The sequence below is a fragment of the Falco biarmicus genome, chromosome 5 (assembly GCF_023638135.1).
Source record: "Falco biarmicus isolate bFalBia1 chromosome 5, bFalBia1.pri, whole genome shotgun sequence".
Taxonomy (NCBI): domain Eukaryota; kingdom Metazoa; phylum Chordata; class Aves; order Falconiformes; family Falconidae; genus Falco; species Falco biarmicus.
The window spans coordinates 81929529-81949813 of record NC_079292.1 but is presented as its reverse complement, the minus strand read 5'-3'; the positions used below and the strand labels follow the sequence as shown (position 1 = coordinate 81949813).

At 42.4% G+C, this 20285-nt stretch overlaps 1 protein-coding gene across 1 annotated transcript in view; it reads right to left on the bottom strand.

Moving 5' to 3' along the window:
• The window catches only part of VWF (von Willebrand factor), a 144130-nt gene that overhangs the window by 90281 nt on the left and 33564 nt on the right, over positions 1 to 20285 (bottom strand). Inside the window, exons 13-19 of the mRNA XM_056341104.1 lie at positions 18825 to 18963; positions 18136 to 18236; positions 14868 to 15063; positions 13663 to 13878; positions 7436 to 7676; positions 6512 to 6606; positions 4745 to 4905 (exon numbers count right to left, since the gene is read on the bottom strand). Coding sequence (XP_056197079.1) covers positions 4745 to 4905; positions 6512 to 6606; positions 7436 to 7676; positions 13663 to 13878; positions 14868 to 15063; positions 18136 to 18236; positions 18825 to 18963 — 1149 coding nt within the window. The remainder of the gene's footprint in view (positions 1 to 4744; positions 4906 to 6511; positions 6607 to 7435; positions 7677 to 13662; positions 13879 to 14867; positions 15064 to 18135; positions 18237 to 18824; positions 18964 to 20285) is intronic.

The window sequence follows — 20285 nt, the reverse complement described above, 5'->3', positions numbered from 1 at the left end:
GTGATGATGCTCCTGAGGGTGCATCCTTGGGATGTGGTTGATTAGATGATGATCCCCCCCACGTGGAGATATGACAGAAGTGTCCATCATTTCCTTGCTCTGTCTTATCAATTGTTAAGGAAGAACAATATTATAGGTTTCAGAATCTTTAAGATTCTTCTTCCCCAAACTCTGCCTTGATGAGGCTGAATTTTAATCTCTCTTGGTCAACACAACTTTGGTGAGTATCTCACCGTCAAGGAAAGCTCAGATTTTCACTCCATTCCTTCTGATACACCTGAGGGTATCAGCAGAAAGCCAGCCAAAGGTATGAAGGAGTGTGGGATTAAGTAAAGGAAGTGTGTCAGATTAGAACCCAATAGCCGATATGTTTTAACTGAAACAGCCTGTCACCATTTCTGTGCAGACAAATCAAAAACGTGTTAGGACAGACCACTCAAAGAGTGCTGGTTTAAACTTGATTTTTCTTTCCTGTATTAGCTGTATGCTTCTTATATTTGTTTTATGAAGCACTATCCTTGGGCAGATGCACATACCAGAAAGCTGGTACCCACCTCCTTGTGAAGACTCTGTCGTGTTCTAATATAGGATAAGCCCACACTGAAAAATATACAACAGGAAAATCCTAACAGCATATTAAACTTCTGTTGAAAAAGGTTTGGAAGAAAAAAACCTTCCAAACTTCTCTGATTAAAAGATCAAGGGTTTGGGTAGGGCTGGGGTTTTTTTTCCTCGTTTTTCTACTAACATACCATACTTTTAGAAATAGTTTTATTCCAGCAGTCAGAATACAATAAAATTTTCTGGTTTAATTTTAAACCTCAATTTTGCTTCAGTTGTTGGAAATTGAAAGAAATAATTTTCTAGTTTTGGAGTGTCTGGGTTTTGCGCTTTCTGATTGTTCTGCTTCTCTTTTTCCCCAGAAAGGTGGTTAACACTCCATTTGTATATTTATTAATATTTTCCAATGGGAAAAGCCTGGAGTGCAGTAAACTAATCTGAGAAAGCATATTTTTCCCCACACTTCTGCACATATGTTATGATTTATCTTTTCTGCTTTGCAAAAGGGTGACAAGTATGGAGTATTCCCACCCTCCAGATGATCAAAGACAGAAAAAGAAGAACTAATTTTCATGAAATATTGAACTTTTTTATTTTAAAGAAATCAAAACAATGTAAAATATTAAGTCAAGAGGAACTGGAAAACTTGTTTTTCAGTTGAAAGAAATAAGGGGGTTTCTGCATTTTCTGACAGGAAATAATCAATTGATTAATTAGTAATTTCTCACCCCAGCAAGTTTTCCAATTCAAAACTAGCCAACTGCATCATGTTCACCAGCAATCCTTGATCTGTTTCTTTGTAATTACTTTTCAGATGTGTAATTCAAAACTGGCAGGCCATTTGCGCACAAAAATCTTAGACTACGGATTCCTCTGTTTAAGAATGATAGCTAAATGATCTGCAGACATCTCTCCATATACATAGAGATAACATTGCACCTAATTACATATTATCTGCTATATATACTTACAAATTGTACTGGAGAGTTTTTTATGTCAACTATTCATCTTTGACTGTTTCCTGATGGTATGAACCATTTTGGAAAAGCAAGAAGATATTTTTTTTCCTACTAAGTTATCCATGGCCATTCATAATTTTTATATACTACTGTACCACAGAAGAAAAAAAAATCTTCACTAAAAAGGCACAGTTTCTTCCAGAGTGAAGATATGTGCAAATATTTATTCCTATAAATGTTCAGTAATCTCTTACTTCCCACAGACATTATTACAAACAGTAGCTCACCTCCCTGAGTGCTTGTAAATTAAGCAGAATTACAGAACACTAATGAGGGAGGCGGACCAGTAAAATAAATACCTTTTTCTGGACCCTTTATTATTCAGCCTTGTGGGCGCAAGTCTGGATAACACAGTGTTTGTGATTTTGCAGAGCTTTCCCTTAGCGTGCCCAGAGTCTTTATGGTAGAGAGAGGCAGGATGGAAAGGAGAACCTGGTCACCACCTCAAATCCTTCAGTCTTTGGCAAATAATACAGGGAGCAAAAAGGCTGAATGCAGAAATAAGGAAAATGCCTCTTCCAAACCATCCTGGTTAGGTACCTATTGGTGATGAGGAGGGAACTGCGCTTTGACAAGAAGCTGGCAGGTCCCGTTGAGCCAGGAATCTAACAAGGCAAAGGGCACCCCCGTAACGAATGCACAGAGCTTGATCCTGTCCTTGCATGGCTGTGGTTACAACCAGATCATCTACGCACTGGCTTCTCCCATCATGGCTTTGACAAATGTGCATCTCACAATTTCTATTCCTTGCCAGACAGAAAGGCAACAAGCAAGCGTAGACTTTTACTGGAAGGTTGAACCATACTGTCATCTAGTGGACAAAGGACTTATTTTACTAGTTTTTTAAAAAAAATACTGGGCCCAATTCTTCTATCTAAAACTTGGCAAACCATCTTGTTGAATTCAGTGTTTCACGTCACTGCAAAGCCAACTGAAGTTTCCAATTCCAAAACACTAAAGACTGCTTCTCCTGGCAAGAATTTTATGAAACTTGGAATGATAATGCCAACCTACTGAAAAGGAATACAGAATTCAATACTAAATGTGAAGGTTAATTACTAGGAAGTTGATTTTAGGGAGGTTTCTTTGGGGGTCTCCCCCCCCCCCCCCCCTTTTCTTTTTTTTCTTTTGAGTGGTTCTCATAATTTGTTTTCCATTATTCTGTCTAAAGTATACCATTACCATATCCCAGAACCGAAACCAAATCTCAAGCCCCTTCACCAAATCAAAGAGCTCTGATTGTTATGTACAGAGAAAGACTTATGTGCACTGGAGCTCTTGGAACTTTACAGCTACACAAGCTTTTGTACATTTACTTACCATACTACTATTTAGTAATATTCTTCCCTAAAAGGAAAGGCATTTAGAAACTGAAATGTGAAAAGAAGCAACACTTTTTTTTAAAAAAATGTGCTGAAAATTTGCTCAATGTTGATATGGATGCCTTCAAATTCTGTTCGGTATTTTTCACCTTGTACCTACAAGACACTTCACAAGCCTGAGCTTTTGCCTACAGCTGGCATTTTATTCTGGAGTAGCATCAATTTACTATATTTACATCTATTTATGATTACACACTACAAATGTCTGTTTATCAGCAAAATACGGGAACAACATTCATAAAATACATTAATATTAATGCCAGAAATTACTGTATTATGATAACTGGGGGGGCGGGGGGAGGCTTCTGTTAAGACAGTGGAATTAATTTGGAGGGAGAAAATACCTGTACTTATCTAGAAGAGGAAAAAACAATGTACTTTTATAAAAATACATGGTTCCAAGTACAGTTAATTGTTTTTTTAAATGGAATTTGAAGTAGTGGTTGAAGTAAATTCATTAGAGCTGAAGCCTAAACATAAATATGCATCTCAACCCCAGAAGTAATAACTCACATCTTCATTTGCCATTAATGTCCAGTGCATATTAATCTGAGCCTGAACCTTCAGCAGGTATAAAAGATTTTTTTAAAATAGAAGTAATATTTTGCACATCTAGACTTCATGGTTTGCAGTATTTGAAAATATCTTGCTTTACCATATGCCTCTCTGGGTCAGAAAACCGTACCAGCAATGTCTCTAAGTATCACAGGTATCAAATAAAGTCCCAAAATTGTAGCGTATTTTAGCCCTCAAAATAAAGACACAACCTCAACTCTCTTTTTCCAACTTCAACTGCATATGTTGATCTGCATTTCATGCACTGAACGTCACAGCCTTCTTAATCTCATCAGTTTTCCTGGACAGAGAACTCAAAAGTGCCATTTACTTAACTTCATAATAGGTGTACCATGTGCTCTGCCTTTACCCTATTCACATGATGCCTGAGAGTATACCCCCAGCCCGGGGTGAGATCCTGGGCATGACTCTTCACCTGCCCCCACAGCATTACACAGTGCTGAACAATGATGTTTTTTTCTATTGCTCAGAGAACAGCAGCAGCAATCTGCTGTCTATGCTACTCGGTCTGCTTTTCATCAGGGCTCTAAGTTGACATTGAGTTCACAGTCACTGGCTAAGCAAGTAACTATTTGCTATATGCTCTATTTAAAAAATGAATAAACTAATGGTTAAATTTGAGGATTGCAGGAGGGCATAACCCCGGAGTCCAGAAAGCATCAGTGAGAAAAGCATGCTCAGCACACCATCTGCAACTGCAGAAGACCCTCTGGCATCATCTTAGCAAGTTCCATGTCCCACATTCCTTCTCATGGGGAGCTCTCAGTTTGACACAACACACAGGGAAGCAGCAGTAGAGATGGAGACTTGACAAGAAAATAACTAGTATCATCAGGATGTGGAATGCTATTTATGATGTGGGTGTCTGTGTACTTCTGTCTCTCTGACTAGGGAAGTTCAGCAAGACTGAGGAGGAGTTTGGGAGAAGAGTTGAAGGAAAACATAAATTGGTCTTTAAAAAAAGTGAGTTTGGGATTTTTTATTATCAATTCTTACATACACATATACTATGCTATTACAATTAGAAGCTAAACTTCAACTTCTATGCAGATATACTAATATACATAATTTAAACCAGCCACAATTTGACAGTCAATACTTTACAATCACATATTGCCAAGCTGCAGGAAGATTTCTGGTAGGAAAGGAAGAAGGCAAGAAAGCAATGAGGATCCGCTTCTCTTTGTTGCAGTTAAACCTACTTACCATCCCTTTTGGACAGAGGCATCCAGATATGCAGCCATGGCTGATGCACTCCAAGTCGTAGTTCTGGCAAGTCTTGGCACACTCCAACCCTTCAGCTCTTGGGTTGTTTGCAGGACAGATAAAGCTTTCCATGGGGGATCTGCATGTCAAGCTCCTTTTTACTTTAAAAAATAAATTTACAAAAATTGCAATTAGAACTTAAGTATTGTTAGTACAGTATTTTTCTAAAGGATAGATCAAGATTTTAAATAGAAAACTAATCTAGGATATAGACTGGAAAAATGCCACTACACCCCTATGCATGACATTGTAAAGGCAACAGCCCCCACTTCCCATGAAGTGACCTCAGTTATGTTATCATAAAAGTACGTATTGTAATACAGAAGCAAAAAAGCTGCACTAAGCTAAGTACCATTTTAACAACAAAAATCATGCAATTCGAGATTGCACTAGGGCTATAAGCAGTTTAGCATGAAACAGGTATTTCAACCTGTAGGCAGTGTACACTAGCAATGGTAGCACTAAATTGATATTCTATAAGAAGCAACAGCATCATATACTATTGTACTTAGAACCACTTCCAACACTGAGTATAACCACACTGGTGACTGTTAATAACAACGCCCTTATCTTAAATACAAGTTCTAAAACTCTTTGAGACTTCAGGTTCTGACAGATCAAAATGTCCCAGGAAACTCCAGGTTATTATTTCAAGCAGTGCTAGCAATATGCCTCTGAGGTTTTCTAAGTCTTAACACCCTAATATCAGGAAAATTGTATCTTAACAGCATTAAGGTAAGAGTTTGGTGAGATATACAACTAGAAAGCTACACCTGAAGAACAGTGGGGGCCAACCAGTGACATTGTTACTGGTGGTCTACCAAGCAACATTAATCACATCACCGACCAGTCATATATATGGTGTTTTCCACTGGAAGCTTGGCAGTAAGATGCCTGGTAGTTTATCAGAAGATGCAAAAGCAAGTAACAACTCTTTGGCTCCAAGGCACTGGTAAATACCACCAAAATTTTTCTCCAAACACCTTGAACGGGTACACTTGGCAGTGTGCCATGGACGACACTGTGTTTGGGGTTACTCCTGGTATTTGCATAGGGAGATTCCTGGGCCTCACCAAATCCCCACTAGCCCTGTCCCCTCTGAGATGCATCCAAGCTCAAAACTCCTCCCCGTCACAATCCTGTAAGCTCCATCCATGTATCAGTGGGGAACCTCAAACCGTCCCAGACTGATGCTGTCCTGCTCTCCAACGCAGTGCCTAGCTCTGCAAGGCAGTTGTCAGTCTCCAGGAGGTTTTATAGCAAGATGCCTGGTGGCTTTAAAAAGCTTCGTTTACACCAGAAAGGAGAGCTTGCAACTAAGCAGTCGGAAGCAGAAGGTATAAAGCTGGCTGGTTACTGATGAGGCATGATCCTCAAATAGCAACCGGGGGCCTCAGATCACTGCCAAGAGACCCCTTAACATCTTCAACGAAAGAGAGACTGTAGTGGCTAACTATCATTTTGAGAGGTGGCATTCAATGATCTCTGCATCCTCCCGTGCAAATATTTGGTTTCTATTCTGTAATAAATAAATAAATAAAAGTTTAAAAAATTAGAAAGAGACTCATAACATCACCAGCCACTGCAACCTCTGGTACTTCTTCCCTGTCCTAATTACCAAAAGATTGATAAGGGGGGGAGGGGGGGGAAGAAAGAAAAAAAAAGAAAAATCAGAAAAAATGTAATTTTTATTTAAGGCATACTAACTTCTGGCAGATGGTCTCTCATCAGCAAAAACATCTGGCAGGAAGGCACCAGGAACTCTGTTTGTACTGCAGTGCATGAAACCATTTTCACAATAGCTAAGAAAAACAAATAGAGCTTATATTTAACAAAGTGACATTTAGCTTTCACTCACACTGTTTTTTACAGACAGGCCTGCAGGGAACTTGTCAGCGTATCAAAATTACACCTCACATTGGGGCTGATCTGTTGCTCTCCATCTACTGCGCTTATCAACCTTAAGAGCAAACCTTCCTTAAAATAGTTGATGTGATATACTAGCATGGTAACCCAGCTGTATGCTAGCCCTGTCCTGCTGAATTCAATGCATCTGCTCAGGCATAAAGCTGGGCAAGATAATAGGTCTCCTGTGGTAAAGAGGTAAGGGACCACTTCGTTCCTGCAACTCATGACTTCTGTTGTAGAGGAGAAAAGGAGAAGACACTGTTCCCAAAACTGGGCTTGCCAGGAGCTGCCCAGCGATTACATTCCTACTGTCAGTGTACTGCTACTCAATTTAAAAATAAGAAATGCTTTTTAATATTTGCATCTTTGATAGAGGTAATTAGGTTTTAACGTTTAAAAAATGTATCTCAGTACATTAAAGTGACATTTTAAAAGCCTACAAAGTAGCTGTTGTCAGTAATTAAACTCCATTTCAAACTGGCAGGAACTATTCATGAAACAGGGCTTAATACTGTGTTCTGACTAAGGTGACATTTGAAATTATATGGATAGAGATGCAACAGGAAAACTCACCGTTTGGTTTGTTGGAGGCAAAATCTTGCCCTTTTTTAAACTCCTTTCAGTGGAGGTAAAGGAACTGAGGAACTGAAGCAGTTAATCATTCAGGCTATCCAAAAATTTGAGTCACAGCATGCAGGGATGAATTACGAACATTGCACTTACCACATGGTGTAATGATCTGAAAAGACGTCCTCTGGCTGGAAGATCTCACCATCATAATAACAAGAGCAGTGGGACTTTGGCACGCACTGCTCACGCTCATCAAGGTAGTGCCCAGGGGGACAGTAGCATCCTTCTACACAGAGTTCATCACAGTCCTCGTCTGGGTAGGACAGAGATCTGCAGGTCTGGTTGCATGGCATCCCACACTGCCGGTACACTTGGCCTTCAGGACAGGTCATTGCTGTTGAACGATGTGCACATCAGGGAGACTGGCATTTGATCCAAAGCCAACTAAAGGAAAAGCTGCCTAAACTAGACCGGGAAGCTGGGAATTAAAATGTATTTACACAATCTACTCATCAGTGCAGGCCCGTATTACTGTCTCCTTAAGTCTGCAGCACCAGTGAAGCCTACGGCACTGCTTATACATACACAAGCAAAACTTTACTACGTGCCGTTCCCAGTAAAGGTCAGGATTGGATTGCGATCCCTGCAATCAAAATCCATCCACAAAATTTCATTCAGAATGAAAAACACAGGCTCTGTCCAACCTCTGTTATTACTGAGACCTGCAGGTTAGGAGCTTTAGAAGTGTCATGTACACATTCACACTTTTCTTCCTTTGCAACCCAGTTAGGGACAATTTGGTCAAAATAAGAAGTAGGGTAGGGTTCTGCCTTGGTAAGCAGGTGCTACAATACTTAAAAGCCTCACATCCCAGCAGCTCTCGGTGATTTCTATGGAAACAAGTGCAAATAAAGAAGTAATTTAGTGATTATGGAGCCAAACCTTAGGTACTAACGACTTTCCATGATTGATTGATTTTTATGGAGAGCTAATTAGGGTCTTTGGAGCTATTTTGGTTGCTTTGTTTATAAAACTTCGACGAAGTTCTACAGCACTGATTTTGAGGCAATCTCCTCTGCATACATCAGCATCGGCACCAGGTGGCAGCTACGACAACACATTGCAGAAGATGAGAAAACAAGTTAGTATTATCAAGGGCTTTTAACAGGCCCCTGACCAGCTTACAAAACCTGTCGTTTGCATCAACCTTCCAAAGCAAACGGCTGGAGTTGTGCGGTGATGAGGTAGGATGTTCAGTGGAGCAAGGGATGCAGCTGCAAATAAAAGCTGACACATTTGCACTGTGCTAAAACCAAGATGAAGGGGTTACAGAGAAAGCTCTTCCCCTTGTCATCACAGCAGAATGATTCAATAATCCCTACCCTCTCTTCTGTAAGCACACATCCCTGGGAACCGTAGCAGCAATGACAGTTAAAAAAAAAAAACCCAAACAAAAAACAAAAATAAAAAACCCCACACCAAAAAACAACTATAGCAAGGCTACTGCCCTGCAGCCTCACCCAGTTGTTAGCAGGGCTGAACTGACACTGAGGCTAACAAAGCAAGCCCTACATGCTAACTAACATCTAATGCTTACCTTCACAAAATTCCTCTGAAATAGTTACTTCTACTTACTGAAGACAGGCATGGCTGCACCAACATCTCCCCAACTTCTGTTGAGGCACCTGAAGTCCCATACATGGGACCATAAGCCCTTAACCTAAGGATCCAGCCCAGACGCATCTAAGGTGACATGAAGCATTCTGCAGAGCAAAGATCTCCCATGTTTGGGACCTGGGCCCAAACTATTTAACAAGAAATTTACATGTGCTCATCAACACAGTAGGCCAAGTAAATACCTCGTAACTCAGAAGTAGGTGATAGATTCACTCACAGTTAAAGGAGTCTTTGGCAGCTATTCACAGAACAGTGCTTCTAATTTACATAAACAAGATCTTTGCAGTAAATCAAATATTGAAAAGGCACAGCCCTGGGCTGAGGACAATTTTAAAAGTAACTTTCATCACTAAAGGCATGTACAAGCAGGATAACCATGAAGTCTCAGCCAAAAATATGATTTGCTACATAGGAACCTCTGGAAATAAGGAACTGGTTTGGCAGATTTCAGGCGGGTACACCAGTTTACCAGAGTTTTAAGGTTCAAAAAGGATGGGATAACTAAGCCAAACATCCTGCTCTGCTTTCTAGTCAGTGGTACCACTCCCTGCCCACAGGGACAACTTTGCAGTGGATCCCTTTCTTAGCTAAAGCTTTGTAACTCATCCATGCACTTCCTACAATTTTAGAAACATCCCCCATTTTTCCAGTTATGCTACTCAATGTCATGTTCACACTCCAAGTCCCAATGCTGTCCTCCATCACCTTCCAGCAACATCTGTTTTTAATACCAAAAGGCAAGACCTGACCTGGGAGCAGACTGTTGTCTGCACACTTTGTAATACAGTCACTAAAAAAAAAAAACACATCCCATTATTGCCAGGAAAATGAGAGGAAAAGGCGAGGTGCACCTACTCTGTACGGATGCCTATTACAAAACCAAAACAGCTCAATGATGTGCGCTGAAGATCAGCCTTTCTCAGGAATAAGATGGAAAATAGTGGAAAAAGCACTGGGAAAATGTGTATCCAATTAGATAATTCATCCAGCTTCTTGTGGGTGGGTTTTCAACCCAGAGTGAAAAAGGCATAAATCCTGACCAGTTTCTTGGGTAGCACAAGGTGAAAACACAATCACATCTAGGTCAGATGTTCTGGGTCAAGACGTACCCTGTGAGGACTAGATTGAACACAGCTGCTCTACCAGCACCAGCCAGCATGTTGAGCCCCACCATGTAAAGCAGCCACCCTCAAATGCTGCTCAGAGTCTGCCCTTAATTCCCTACTCCTCACTCCAGCGCTCTTGGATTTATCCCATACAAATCCTCTTACAGAAGCCATTCAAAGACAAAAAACTATCCCAGCACCACCACATTATCAACAGGACCTAAAACCTGAAGAAAGATTTAGGAATCTGTTGACCGATTCCCCTTTGCTACAAAACAACACATACATACATATATACACACACGAGACACAGAATCATTTAGGTTGGAAAAAAATCTTTAAGATCATCGACTCCAACCATTAAACTAACACTACCAAGTGCACCACTAAACCATGTCCTTACTCTCCACATCTACGCAACTTTTAAATGCCTTCAGGGATTTACACTCAACCACTTCCCTGGGCAGCCTGTTCCAGTACTTGACAACTCTTTTGGCGAAGAAATTTTTCCTAATATCCAATCTACACCTTCCCTGGTGCAACTTCAGGCCATTCCCTCTCATCCTATCACTTGTTACTTGGGAAAAGAGACCGACATCCACCTCACTACAGCCTCCTTTCAGGTACTTGTATAGAGTGATATGATCTCCCTTGAGCCTCCTCTCCAGAGTAAACCACCCTTGTTCCTTCAGCTGCTTCTCCTAAATCTTGTTCTCTAGACCCTTCACCAGCTTCATTGCTCTTCTTTGGAAGCACCTCAATGCCTTTCATGCAGTGAGGGGCCCAGAACTCAACACGGTATTCAGAGTGTGGCCTCACCAGTACAGGGGACAGTCACTTCCCTGGTCCTGCTGGCCACATTCTTTCTGATACAAACCAGGATGCTGTTGGCCTTCTCGGCCACCTGGACGCACTGGCACTTCACATTCAGCCAACTGTTGACCAGCACCCCCAGGTCCTTTTCTGCCAGGCAGCTTTCCCGCCACCCTTCCCCAAGCCTGCACCTTTGCAGGGGTTGTTGTGACCCAGGTGCAGGACCTGGCACTTCTCCTTGTTGAACCTCATACAATTGGCCCCGGCTCATCAGTCCAGCCTGTCCAGATCCCTCTGCAGAGCCTTCCTGCCCTCAACAGATCAACACTTCCACCCAATTTGGTGTCATCTGCAAACTTACTGAGGGTGCACTCAACCCCCTCGTCCAGATCATTGATAAAAATATTAAATAAAACCAGCTCCAATACTGAGCCCTGGGGAACACCACTTGTGACCAGCCACCAGCTGGATTTAACTCCATTCACCACCGCTCTTTGGGCCTGGCCATCCAGGCAGGTTTTTTACTGAGTTTTTTACATGCATGTACATGAGAGCCTGCCCTTCACAGTATGGCCTATCTGCTCCTTTCATGCAGCATGAAGGGAGTGGCTCTGTTGCTTATTCATGACAAGCTACAAGGGTACAAGTCAGCTCTTAAACAATCAAACTGCAACTAAAATAATTTCCAAGACTTGGGAGATTAATGTGCTTGTTAGCTTGACACCCAGCAGAAGTGCTGTGCTACACTAATGACTTGCCTCCCTGCCACTTATCCACTTCAGATCAACCAAACCGGTTCTGTCAAGTCATTTCCCAAGAAACTGAATCTCCGTTGACCAAGGCAGGCACCGAGTATGTGTGCAGTGCACTGGGCCATCAGCACAAATTACACAACCTGCACATTCACCTCTCAAGCCCATTAAAAGAGGGATTTTTCTCCTTCATGTGACAGGAGATGTCTAGGGCACCAGGATTATTTAATGGGGGCTGATGGATCTGCAATCAGGGAAATCGTCACTTTACGAGCACATAAAGCGCTCTGTAATGCACAGAAAGGAAGAAGCAGCTCTGTGCTATTAAAGATTAATTGTGAAAATTGACTTGTTCAATTACAGAAAGAACGATGGTGCATTATTGCTGCTCTTTCTTTCAGCCTCCAGACCTGCACAGTTTTAAAAGGATTTTTATTACATTACTGTTCCACTATCTGAACATTTACATAAATTAGGTAAAATATTATGAAACCATGCAGCAGTTTAACATAAACTGGTTTTGCTCTCATTCGCAGTAAATACCCTCCAGCCTGCAGAAGCTGTAGTCGCTGACCTTACAGGTACAGACCCTACCAGGTGGAAGGCCAGTGACCTCTCCTTCTCTTTTGTCCAGTTTCTACACACTCAGATCATAAATGTTTTTCCCATGCACTGTTTGGGAAGAAGTAACAGAACAGATCTGGACAGCTGCCAAGCATACATGCTTTCCCCCCAAAATTTTCAATTGTCTTCTTTCCTCAATAGTAAACTTACTCAGGAAAATGGAAAAACCTCAATTTCACAAATATTTATAGGGAAAATTGTGTCCATCTTCAATCAAAATTCCATTGCAATGAATTTTTTCCTACCACATTGACCTAACAGAGAAAGAAAATAAATAAAATACGTTGGCTTCTTCTGCTCCAGCTTCTTAACAGTTTGGCTATTAATCTTGCAAAAACATCCTATTCTCTCTGTTAACCCCACCTCGGTAACCCAAAGCTGCAGCCTGAATTTTTGTTCTATCCTCTCGTAACATCTCATCTTTTAGACTGCAAGCTTTTGAATGAGCACTGCCATTTATTACAAGTAGCATTCTGCAAACAGTCCTCAGGGGAATTAAAAACTCAACCTTTACTGACTCTCATAGGAGTTAAATGTCTACACAAAAAAACCACAGACAAAAAACCCCACTATTTTGCTAGCTCAGTGGTGCCACCCATGGCCTGTTGATCAATGTTCAAGATCTCATCTTGAACCAGCTGCCACATCATACTAGAATTTACACAGAGCAGAAGGAAAGGAGCTCATATGTGGTTAGAAAAATTATATCCACCCGCTAGCTGAATGGCGTACACAAAATGAGATCTGACACAGATCTCAGACTGCTGCACTGACAGGGTGATTATCAAAGTGCTAAGAGAGATACATATCAGAGAGTTTGCAGGATCTCCATCCTTGGAGATACTCAGAACTTGTCTGGACAAGCCACCTGGCAATCCGCTGTTGTTTACTCTGCTATGAGCAGGGTTGGTACCAGTGGTCCATTCTGATACAAGTTTGTCTACACTGGTATGATTCTGTTCTGTGACCAAGTACCTGCCTTTGTGCTTCCTCTATTCCTTCAACTTTGGGTAATGTCAGAGGTCACAGATCAACCAGGTCAGGACCTGGGAAGCTTGGGCCTCAAAAGAAGGACATACCAAAAAAAATTCATGCATCACTACAAATCACTTGGAGATTTCTACCCTGGGATATTTAAAAAGTTTTCAGGTGAGTAGCTAAAACTTAAATGTAGCAGAAAATGGAAATCCAGTCAAAAGCTCTGCTGAGGTATGTCAGGTGACTGCTTCTCTCCCCCAGTGCTGAGCAGTCTCTGTGAACTGTTTTTGCATCCTTGCTTTGCATCGTTTGTCGTATGAAATATTTGGCACCTTGCTGAAATTATCTCATTCTAAGTTTTTCACCTGACATTGCTGTGAAATTTCTTCCAGACAGGAAAACAAGTGGAGTTTAGGAGTGTTTCACTTACGGCAGAAGTCGGGTTCTCTCCACTGGACCAGGATGTTCTTCCTAGCACAAGCTGCTGCATAATTAGCAATAGCAGAGCACAGACAATCCTTGCCATTGGAGCAGGAGCAAACATCAAAGCGGCAGTTCTTCACATAAGGAGTGGGACTGACTTCATGGTGACAGGGTTCAAATGCAGAAGACATCAGAACTGAGCAGGAGTCCTCAGCATATTTGGCTAAAAAGAGAAAAATTACATGCTTCCACTGAATCAATCAGCAGCTTTCAAGAAAATCTAGTGGAGGCACAGCAAATATTCTTTTTTCTTTTGGGAAAAAAAAAAAAACACACAGAAGACTAAAATAGGATCAAGTAGGCATAGATAGCATCATAGCTTATATGTCATGAGCTCCACTGAAAGAATAATGTTTCACTAGTAAAACAAATCAAGGAAAAATAATACTTTTATATTCTGTTACCACTATTTCTGGTGCTGTACTTCCTCTTACAGGGCCTCTGCTTTCTGCTGCTTTTTATATTTGCAAAATTAAACCTTCTAGGCTGCACTATACTTGCAAATTACCAGCATTTGCTCTAATCTACAGCCATAGAATTTTCTGTGTGCTTGCTCCCCCCCAAAATCAGAGGTTGCTGTAACACTTGGGACAAGAAAACTGCTCTGAGAATTTCTCTCGGTGTCCAACCTGGACAGCCAAGCAGTATGGAGGGAAAGAGGAAGGCTGTTTGTTGGCATGCAGTAAAAAGAAGGGAGACAAGGCATCAGGAAAAGTGCATAAGGAGCAAGGACAGAGGGGTGAAGATGACAGGTGTTTTGTCCACCCAGAGGATAAACATAGTATTGTTATCGCTTGTAAAAGTAGTTTCAGGGTCGCGAGTTTGTGCTGTGACTGTGATGGTCTAACTCTGTGGTTCAAACTGAACAGTCGCATAATCCCACATTACTGATTTTTGTTGTCAGTTTTCACAAAAAATTACATTTGCCTTAGGAAGACTGCGTCGATCAGCACCTCCCTTTGTTTGTTTCTCTTTTGGTTGGTTGGTTTTGGGTTTTGGGGTTTTTAGCAGTGATTACAGTTACCTCGCTGGTAATGTAAGCAAAACCAGCTTTCTACTCTTTTCCCTTATTTTTCTTTTTTTTTATTATTGTTATGTAAAACGGAAGATCACAGTTTGCAGCACATGTTAATTTTGGATGGAGTTCAGTACCTAAACGAGGATTGAGATTGCAGGGGTCACTGTCTTGTTTTAACAAGTCTTGGCAGCCTGGATTGAGCTTCCAGGAGTTTCCAAAATCTTCCAGAAGAGCTTCTACCATGCCCGAAGGTGTAAGAAAATCATCCCCTTGGTTACCATTGTAATTTCCACATAGCCCGCACATCTTTTCGGAATAGACTGGAGACAGCTAAGGAAGACAACATTAGCCTGATCATCCTCCAGAACAGGTCACCACTGCATAGCAAGATTTTCTAAAGAATGAACAATACACAATTTAACAATCAAGGAAAGTCTCAAATACACATTAAAAGACTATAGATACAATTGCATTGTACTACGTTTTTAAACTTCTAACAAAAATGCTACTATTAGCAGCAGGACAATTTTTGGATGGCACAGTAACAATTTCAAGATGGTAACTGAGGGTAAGTATGAGAAAAATGGCTTATTTTTATGCTTTGATCAGCCCTCCAGTTTAGTCCTTCCCTGTTTTTCCCCTTCCTTCCTGTAAATGAACAGGGCAACAGTGGAGGTTGCATTTTTAAACATAATTAGATGATTATCTTTCCAATGGTAATTTGGGAAAAGGTACTGCACTTGAAACCATTTCACATTTCAACAAAACAGTGAAGATTAAGAAAATTTGAACAGATCGGTTTTGTCACAAAACAGAGGCAATGTTGGAGGAGTTGTTTGCCTCACCATTAAGGACCATTAATAAAGTAAGGAAGAGAGTACTACCGCTAAAGCTACATTACCTCACATCAGAGCCTCCTCCTGCCTAGAGAAAATTATGACGCGCTACAAGCAGCATTGCAAACAACCCACATAGCAGACACACTTTTCCACTTTGTCACACTCTTGCTGCAAATGAAGGGACAGCTTTTCCACTTTGTCATACTCTTGCTGCAAACGAAGGGACAGCTGAAATGGGACCCTAAACTTAGAGGTAAGCAAGGGGAAATCTCCTAAGCAACATCTGCAACACAAAGGCACCAATATTTATTCGAGTAGGAAATGTCAGTTTCTATCAGAAGTAAAGATCTGGTGTACCACAAGTACTACCAACTGTCCTCGGGAGCTGACTTAGTGCTTTAATGCTACAGTAGTTCTCTGTATTCATTTAGTAGAGTGCTACTAGTTAGACTGGCAGGAGTAACCAGTGAAAACAGAACCAAGAAAGCCAGAAAAACATTTTTAAAGAAAACTGCTTTTCTGTAAAATTAAAAATAAAAACATCCTCCAAAATACAACCTAATACTACCTTCCCTTCAGACACAGTGGCCAGAGAGCAAATATGGGCCACCAGAAAGAACAACCATGAATTACTAAAGGATACATATTCTTATTGCTCCGATGGCCAAGGAAGCTACTCTTTCACGTACTCTGCAGATGGACAGTGACTCATACAACCCCAATTTCTGACATATTTTCAAGTGGAACCTTGAATCACAAATGCCAATTGGTGACCACAAATGGTCACAGAAAGGGGAGCCTTCTTGAGGAACATCGAAAGAATTTTTACCAGAAGTCTGGCCAAGGTAATGGAAGTGTATCACTTCCCCCAATTGTCAGAAATACTTGGCAACAAGTTAGTCTACAAATCCAGCATAAATTAAGTCTCCAAAAGCAATTAAAAAGATGCTTTAGATACTCAGTGAGGGAAAGAGCTTGGACCAGAACTGAATAAATACAGACAATTGGAGAAACTTCCACTGCTTTTATGGGTAGAGGATCTGGAGCAGAAAATTAGATTTGTTTTAACTGTAAGAAAGAATTTGCCAGGCTATACGGGTCTCTGACCAGGCAGAAAAATACTTTGAACACTGAGGAAAGCCAAAACTTCTGAGATGTGCCAAGGGACTGAACTGAATTATGCTCAGCCCAGAAACAACTTCTAGGACCCTCAGAGCACAGACATACAGGCTAGATTGAAACAACAACAAAACCATAGATGCTTTCTGAAGTTATTCTTGACCTTTCTTTTCTGTTGTCTTTTCGGCTCCTGTACTCACTTCTGAACCAGCTTTTGTGAACCTTTACACTGTGCCAGATCTGACATTTAAGGGGGGCAGGCAAGGAGAGTGCAAAAGCAATGCCATGGTTCAGAGAGGGCAGTGCCCACTGCTCAGTAGAAAACCCCAGTAAAACCGGCTTGCTTGGCCAAATTCTCAGTGAGCAAAACCACCCCACACAGTGCCCAGCTGCAGATCTCCTGCCGCAAGTGGGGCTCAAAGGCAGCAGAGCTGTGGCTAAGCACCCATCCACGTAGACGCAGCAGGAGCATGTAGGTCCATAGCCACGCAGCATCACAGGAGAGCATATCACTGTGACTTAGCATCTGTAGCCCACAGGTCATGACACCAGGAAACAACACTACAGAAGGAGTCATGTTCCTGAGGGAGCAAATACACCCTCAAGGACAACACCTGCAGTCCCTAAGACCTACCAACTGAAAGAAAACAGCCTCTTGTAGGAGCAAAGAGGGCAACAGATAGCTTAGCTGGAGAAGCTGTGATGGGTTATCAGCTGTCTGGAGATCATTCCACAGTAAATAATCTTCCCCCCTTCTCCCACAGGCTTTTCTGCACTGCAAATCATTCTGCAGCTTGTAACACACACACATACAAAAAGTGGTTTAGGTGAAGCATTCTGTTGTTGCAGCTAAACTGCTTCCCTTACAGCTCATTTCTTTTAAACTGGGCTTGGGTATTTCTACACTCCACTGCAGTCTGCAGCACAGACGAACCCTAATTGTTAATCAAGGGTGACTTTAAACATTCTTCACAGTAGAAGGAGCATGCAACATATCTTCTGTTGAGTTAATTGATTTTTCCTGGAAATTATGAATAACTTTGTCCCTGGAGCCATATTCTTCCCTTATTTTAAGTCATACAAATCCATTACTTTAGACAGGACAGTCAAAGCAAATTAAAGGAAAATCCTGTTTGGACAGTATCTGCTGAACAAAACACAAAACTGTTCATGGTTAATAATGGCTGTTATTGCACACACACACACACACACACACACAAAAAAGGGGGGGGGGGAGAAGATGCCAAGCTGCTGTAGGATGAAAACATTTGTTTCTGGAATACAAAAGGACCTGTATATCACTCTGGGGGTAGCAAAAGAGAATGGAATTTCTAACATGCAACACAAAGCAATTTCTCACTACAGACAAGAAAATCTTTGTACATGTTTGGGTGGGACGAGAGAGGGAGCAAAAAGGCAGAAATAAAACAGAAAGAAAGAGTACCTTCACTAGGAGTTCACCATGACCATCCCAGTCAATCTGCAAATCTTCTCCATAGGTAAGGTGAACTGAAGTCCTCACTGTGCGCTGGATACGGAGGGCACCTTAAGATAACCACAAAGCATCAGTCAACCAAGCCAGGCTGCAGTGTTTCCTTGCCCGGGACTGCTGTGTCACACTGAACAGGCCAACAGAGCAGCTGCCACAGAGCAGGGGGCATGCAGGTCTGCCAAAGTCTGGGAGGCCACACTTCCCAAGTTTCGTGCCTGCTCAGCAGTTTACATCTGCATGAACGTGTGCATAGGCACACTTCAAGGCACTCAGGAGCTCTAGAAGAGGATATATATGCATTCTGCCAAACCTTAGACATTAACTGTGACATTTTACAAGATAACAGGAGGGATTTCAAGCTTCTGGATGAAAAATTATAATAATTTAAAAAAGCACAGACCAGCAGTGGTTTTCAAGATCACATATCACAAATCCAGACCAGCTTAACTCTCCTGATTTTAGAGGAGGTCAGCAAAGGTGTGTCAGCTGCATGGAGAGAAGCTGAAATGGCAGGGCTTCTAGAAAAAGTGAGAATTTGGTACTGAAAGCACTTTTTGCTTGAACTGGGCTAAGGCATGCCAGAGAACACTAGTAAGTAGGACCCCTTCAAAGGCTGGCCAGAGTTAGCCCATGCAACACACCTTGTAGCAAAGGGATCTGTACGTCTTGTCCATTCAGTGAAATTCCTCCTCCATGTTTCATTTTAATGAGGCTGTTGTCCATATCCCGGATTCGGACAGAAGCTGAGCGAGTGCACACAGCATCAGGATCATCTGCACACTACAGAAAGGGGAAAATTTGCCTCAAACCTCGAGCTTTCACTTTATTGGTGACTTAGCCCTATGCCCCCCAGAAAGCATTTTGTTATCTAATTTGGGAGGTGTTAAGTGTCTCCATGGTTTTATGGATTTTGTTTCTGCATCCCACAAACACCAGGCTGGTGGCCTTTCTTCCATTACCCTGCTAATCACGCAGCAGGGAGCTGAGCTGCCTGCAGCTCCCTGTCTCCAAGCCTGGAAAGCAGTCGGCAGGGGTTCCAGCAGACTGCCGGGAGCAGCCTGTGCTGGTGCCCAGTGGTGGCCAGACCCTGCAGGAAGGGCACGCTGCCCTGCACAGCCCATCCGCCTGGGAAACAGCAGCATGGTTCACAGAGCCCGAGACTTGTGCTGTTATTTTTTCCTGGCTGTGGGTTACGCAGATGAGGAACAGGGATTGCAAGCCCCTGGGTCTCCTCCCTGGTTTCGAAAGGGAAGTTTCAGTCAAAACTCGTTCTGCAAGTTCCCACACACAGATGGCCTCAGAGCTGCGCTATCAGAGCTTTCTAGTGCAGGATACAGACGCAGATGATGCACAGTCACACCCTGTTTCTCCAAACCCTGCGACTTCTCTGTTGCTGGTGCCCTGCAAGGCAGGCTGCTGCTCCCCTTCACCCAGTCAGTCTGCTGATTCCATCGTACCTCTCCCTGCCTTCCACTTCTCTGTCCTCTTTCTTCCCTTCTGCTTTATTCAGCATCCTTTTTAGTTTCCAGGTTAGCTCACCTATTCCCACCTGGTCGATTAATTTCACGACTGGGTTAACCTCCCTGTGACACCCCCTCCAGGGTCTCCCTCCCTCCCCGCACCAGACTGGCTCTCTTTCCTGCCTCTCTCCAGCCATCTCTGCCCGCTGACCTCCAGCTGCCTCTCTCACAGCCCTCAGGGGAGGCAAAGAAAGCCAGCAGCTGCTGACCAGCTAGCGAGCAACAGAAATCACCCACCAATATGACGTAATGGAAAGCAACTCAAGGCACTGCTCTGCCTGGGCACCCTACTCGGCTTCCAAGGAAAAGTCCTTTCCCCAGACATCAAGGAGGCACCATCCCTCAGGGTGCTCCGCCAGAGATGCCCTCTGCTCAGCTGGCACAGGGGCAGCCAGGGCTCCTTCCCCAGACCTCCTGACAAACCTCAGCCTCCAGGCAGGCTCCTGGGAGTGGCCACCAGGAGAAGCTAAACGCTTATTATCTAAGGAGAAAGACTGCATCTGTTATTTAAACTAATTATTTCATAGGAAAATTACTTTTGTTGGCCTGTGCCTCTGCAATTTGTATCACGCTCCCGCAGCC